At 45.0% G+C, this 6,000-nt stretch overlaps 1 protein-coding gene across 1 annotated transcript; it reads left to right on the plus strand.

The window, feature by feature from the left end:
* The first annotated feature begins 4,076 nt into the window (after nucleotides 1-4,076).
* On the plus strand, nucleotides 4,077-5,348 carry pou3f2b (POU class 3 homeobox 2b). The gene has a single exon (XM_030158580.1). The coding sequence runs from the start codon at nucleotides 4,203-4,205 to the stop codon at nucleotides 5,346-5,348; it is 1,146 nt and encodes a 381-aa protein (XP_030014440.1). The 5' UTR covers nucleotides 4,077-4,202.
* The last annotated feature ends 652 nt before the right edge of the window (nucleotides 5,349-6,000 follow it).

Raw genomic sequence — 6,000 nt, forward strand, 5'->3', positions numbered from 1 at the left:
AGTCAACTATGCACAAAATAAGGAAATATCCATTTAGTGAGGATCGTTCCCTAAAGATGAGACTGTAATAAACCAATAATGTTCCAAATGGGACAGTTTTTCACTCTGTAGCACTTAATACTAAGCTGTTAAACATCTTATTGTATTCCATTGGATTTTATCACTTATGCTAATAGCCAAGAGATATCATGTAGTATCCAGTAGGGGCTTTTAAACCCACTAATTCTGCAGTTATTTTCTAGAGGATGTTTAGAAAAGTTATCTTCCTCCCACTGTGACGTAGTATTGTAGTGGTGATGGAGACCCCCCTGGCCTCAGACCTGGACCTGACTCTCTTCTGGACTCAGTGTTCCATCTACGCATGAAACAATCAATGACTTTAAAAACATATCATATTTAACCAGCCCCTCCCTTGATTTTCTTTATTACGCGAGCCGTGTCTTAATAAAATCTAATTATTTCCGCTTGCAGGATGCTTTCTGGTGAGAAATTGGCAGAGGGATGTGAGCTGATGTACTGTATGGGGAGACAGTCGCCTAATTAGAGCGTTAGAAATTGAATCTTTACAGCACACGGGTCATATAATTATCCTACTGTTAATTTAACGCTTACATTCTCTGCTGTTCATTTTTATTCCCTTAAATGTAGTTTGGCAGCAGCCCTCGGTGCTCGGCGTTGGGTTTCAGTGTAGGAGAAGGAGGCAGCGGTGGCCCTAACATTGGCCCCTTTGAGTGATTGAATAACTGAGGACCCTGCAGTCCAAATAACAAGGCTCGCATCATTTATGCATTGTTAAGCCATGTAATTGAAACGAGCCATAGTTTGCATATTACACCATTAAAATAATGTGCTTTGCGTTTCTCCCAACACGACTATTTAAGCCTGTGTGGCGATATGGTAATTCCTTGAATTACAGCCTAATTACCACAATGTTCTTTTGATTTGGTCGATTTCAATGTTACGCCACAATAATGTTCAATATTACCAGAATGAATTACTGAACCGTGCCTGGAAACTTTTGCTCCTATGACTTAAATCCTGCCAGCGTCATGTGTTGTCAGTGCAGCTGGATTCACAACCATAAAGGATTATTAGCCTATGAAATGAGATCCATTAAAGGCCCACTCAGTGATACTACATCCTAATTGAAGAGCTGGAGTTATGGAAGGAAAATCAGCACTTTATGTTTCTCTTCTGGTCCTTACATGTCTGGTTTTTACCTTCATTACAGATGTAAACAGACTAACAACATCAGAAAACAACACAGATTTACAGAAACAGTCACTGTCATCCTTTAACAATGTCATAAACTTGTTTCCAATTCATATAAAAACAATGTAATCGGTGCTATTTAAATGTTATATTTGTTAAAAAAATATATAGATCTGAAATGAAAATGTCAATATTTTGTCCATAAACTCAACATAAATACAAAAAGAAAAGTTGTAGAACTGTTCAAATCATTGCCTTAAAATAAAATCCTACCACTGGGTTTCTGTGTCTGTGTGGCTCATACACCCACGTGTCCTTATGTGAACCTGTAGAATAAATTAATTTTGCCATGATTTGTGGGCGTGCATATTCAGTATGTAGACTTTTTTTGTTTTTACTGCATTAAAATACATGCAGATTACAGTTAGAATATTTTCAGAAAATATTTCCCTGATAATTGCTTTTTTTATTGCTGTTTAATTTTACTGCTGGGTCCAGGTTATTATATAAAATGTTTAATTACAGTTTAAGTCATTTGCATAGTTTAGAAGTTATAAATTGTGGATATTGAAGATCTGTCGTCACTGATATATAGCTTTAATTTGTGGCCGGTATGTGCTGCTCTGTTTCTGGTGGATTGAATTGTTGCAGGCCATACAGCTAACTTAAAGCGCTTTTTAATTACATACTACACAGGAGAAATTATTAATGCCCAGTAATGTTCCATTTAAGGGATTTCCTGGAAAGTTTCAAAGTTGGAGAACACTTTAGCCTTGTGAAATGTTGTGTTTTTTAGTGGCTGTTTATTTTTTCATAGTGTGCTTTATCTGGCTGTGGTTTGAGGAGCAGCTTTGAGGACAGACAGAGGCTTTCTAATCTCTCTCATCTTTTTCAGTTTTTAGCCCTTTCTCCCTCTCAGGGCCCTGTTCGCTTTACTCCTCCCTCCTTTATCCCTGCGAAAGGCTTTGTCCCTGCAGCAGAGAGCCTCTCTAAATAGAGGTCTTTAGATAGTCCAGAAGCAGGGGGGAGCAGCAGCGACACGACTGCTGTTGTTTCATTTACCTCTCCCTATGGCAACCAGCAGTGGTCGGCCAGGAATGTCCCCTCTCTGGACAAAGTCCTGGTCCCTGAAGCTAACACCAGGGGGACGACAGCTGGGACGGGATGGAACCCTGCCCTCCCTGCCCTGGACTGGACTGGAGGCCTGAGTCTGGACTTAATCCGCCTCTTCACTTGTGTCTGTCCTCACTTTTAGTGGATGATGAGCTGCCGGAGGAGCTTTTCACACACTATTCACTCTGAAATAGTCATAAAGAAGACCTGAAAATAATTTCTGAATCTGTGTTGGTATGTAAAGAATCCTGGAAGCCTCTCATCACTGTGGCATCACACTCCAGTGCCCTTCCATGGATCCTTTACAGTGCTGTAAACAACTATTTAGAAGCACATAAATGCTCCAAACAAGATTCATAAAAGCAAGAAAGCATTAAGCTTATTTTATATCAAAGTAAATATACCTTTAAAATCATTAGAGCTTATGTAGAAGCTCAACTTGAGTCTTGAAAATAGTTTCCAGTGTGCAGCCACTCCTACGTCTGCAGGCCTGTAAAGTCACTTTACAGCCTGACTGGACACAAATGTTTATTTGTAGACTTTATAGTCTGTCAGATTTAAGTCAAGTTATGAAAGATAGTTTTTACGAGGCTTCATCTGGAAAAGGCTCCAAGTTACACTTTGTCAAACATTCATTAGTGCTTGAAAAAGAACACATGATTGTTCCATCATCAGCTTTGAGGAGCAGGAGTTTTTAAATGCATCCACATTAACAGGACAGTTCTACATTTTACTTTATGACAGCAGGTGTGGATGTTGGGTTTTGTACAGGGAAAAAAACTGAAATGTACTATTAAACATTAATGTTGTAAACACTAAAACTTCATCAACTATTTTATATTTTCCACCAAAATCAATTTAGTCTGAATTTGTTAGAGGTTTTTCTTTGACGTGTATTTAATTCAGTGTAATATTTGTTCCATTCTAATCCAAACAGCACCGTGCGTTTAGTCATGATCTTAATACAACAGTATTTACACAATCCGATTTCATATTTAAAACCAACATACACTGACATTTTAACTGAATAAAATAGACTACAACTACAAACGCACGGTTTGCTTAAACAGTAAAAAAAAAACAAAACACACATTGTACTTTTTGGGCTTAAAAACACCATCCACATATTTCTCTGATCCAAACACAACGCGATGCACAAAGAACACAGATTCTATCTGTTAGATGGATCCGACTGAACAGAATCCTGCAACATAAATCCATAAAACCCTGTCAACAGGCCTCCTTATCTGACATGTGAAATTTACATGACTATGAGATTTCAAAATGACAAAACCTAAGACAGTGGCAATGAATTTGTTGCTCTGAAAAGTTTCCATAAGATGCTGCGCAAACGCTCACACACACGCATTAAATCATAAAAGCTGTTTCTGAATAACAGTCAACAGTTCATAAAATATGAACTGAACCTGGATAAACATTTGTAAAGCCCCTCATAACAGAGCCTTTGGTTTAATCTGTGCAATAGATAACAGCCTGGTCTCCCAGCCTCGCCCTTCATAGAACATGATTATCAAAGTAAATCAACTGTATCTTACAGTTGCACTGCTGATCCCGGTGCTCCGTCTCCCCATGCTGCACTCCGGCTCTCCGCTTCCACGGGAGCCTCAAACTCGCACCTCTCCAACAAAAGAGAGTAGTGTTTGTTGAGACTTCCCCGCAGCCAATCGCCGCGCCGTTGCCCTTGGTAACCACGTCCATCATCCTCCCGCGCCCAATGAGCGACGGGGGGCGGAGCGGAGTCCAGGTGCGCCTCGGCGTCCACTTGGCAGAGCGCCTGGGAGCCGCCTGTGGGCAGGAGAGGATCTGTCAAATGCGAGGTTCCTTTAATAAGAGCGACCAGTCCGGCTCCGAGAGTCATGGCGACCGCAGCGTCTAACCACTACAGCATCCTCACCTCCAGCGCATCCATCGTGCACTCGGAGCCCGGCAGCATGCAGCAAGCCACGGCGTACCGGGACGCGCAGAGCCTGTTGCAGAGCGACTACCCACTGCAGAGCAACAGCCACACGCTCAGCCACGCACACCAGTGGATCACGGCGCTGTCCCACGGAGAGGCAGCCCCGTGGTCCTCCAGCCCGCTCGGCGCAGAGCAGGACATCAAACCCGCGGTGCAGGGCGCCCGGGACGAGATGCACAACTCCAGCAGCAACCTGCAGCACCAGTCTCGGCCGCCCCACCTGGTGCACCAGGCGCACGGGAACCACCACGACGGCCGGGCGTGGAGAACCACCACCGCGGCGCACATACCGAGCATGGCGACGACGAACGGCCAAAGCCTTATTTACTCCCAGCCGGGTTTCAGCGTTAACGGGCTGATCCCGGGCAGCGGGCAGGGCATGCACCACCACAACCTAAGAGACAGTCATGACGACCACCACAGCCCGCACCTCAGCGAACACGGCCACCCCCCGTCCCAGCATCAGCACCAGCACCGGCCGCAGAGCCACCACGACCACTCGGACGAGGATACGCCGACCTCGGACGACCTGGAGCAGTTCGCCAAACAGTTCAAGCAGCGGAGGATCAAGCTGGGCTTTACGCAGGCGGACGTGGGACTCGCCCTGGGAACTCTGTACGGAAATGTGTTTTCCCAGACCACCATATGCAGGTTTGAGGCCCTGCAGCTCAGCTTCAAAAACATGTGCAAGCTGAAGCCTCTGTTGAACAAGTGGCTGGAGGAGGCGGACTCCACCTCTGGAAGCCCCACCAGCCTGGACAAAATCGCTGCGCAAGGGAGGAAAAGGAAAAAACGGACTTCAATCGAGGTAAGCGTAAAAGGAGCTTTGGAGAGCCATTTTCTGAAGTGCCCTAAACCGGCAGCGTCGGAAATAATCAGCCTGGCGGACAGTCTTCACCTGGAGAAAGAAGTGGTGAGGGTTTGGTTTTGTAACAGGAGACAGAAGGAAAAACGCATGACCCCTCCCGGAGGAGCTCTGCCGGGGAGCGAGGATGTGTACGGGGACACGCCGCCGCACCACGGGGTCCAGACCCCGGTCCAATGAACTCTGCTGGACCGCTCCTCCAGGACTTGTTTCTCCTTTTTATTTATCCCCAAGGTTATATATAAATCACTGGACTATGAAACGAAATAGTGGGTGTTTTATGTATAATAGATTGCAGTGAGTACCTAAACAATATCTGCAGTGAATATCTGACAAATGGAACATGAGAAGAGGGGAGGACAGGACATTTTTTTTTCCTCTCCCAGAGCTTAAGGAACATAAGCCTGTGTTGTGTTCTCCGAGGATACATGCCCAGCACTGTGACTCCAGTCGACGCAGTTTCAAGGTGTAGCCCCTATTGTGTATTGAAATTATACTTGACAAAAAAAAAAAAGAGGGAGGGGGAAGGGGGTATGTGGATATTAGACGAAAAGACACCGAGGTTCTTAGTTTGAATGGTCTCCATTCGCCACTTTTTCTACCAAACCCACACTTTTTCCTGTGCGTAAAAGTAAAAGCAAAAGGCAGAGGCGTTTAGTTTTGTAGCTGGGAATTGTGCGTCCAGCGGTGACTGACGGACGGACGGACGGACGGACGGGCGGGTGGGTGGGTAGGTGGGTGGTGCAGAGGGGGTCAAAAAGAGCTGCGTTAATGGAGTAAAACCTTAGGCCGGTGGAGGCTGCAGTCCGGTGGGTCCAGCTGAGGGAGAAAC

The sequence above is a fragment of the Sphaeramia orbicularis genome, chromosome 16 (assembly GCF_902148855.1).
Source record: "Sphaeramia orbicularis chromosome 16, fSphaOr1.1, whole genome shotgun sequence".
NCBI classification, from domain to species: Eukaryota; Metazoa; Chordata; class Actinopteri; order Kurtiformes; family Apogonidae; genus Sphaeramia; species Sphaeramia orbicularis.

What these genes read in the sequence shown, in the direction of transcription:
- pou3f2b (XM_030158580.1), top strand. Translation starts at nt 4,203, where the DNA reads ATGGCGACCGCAGCGTCTAACCACTACAGCATCCTCACCTCCAGCGCA.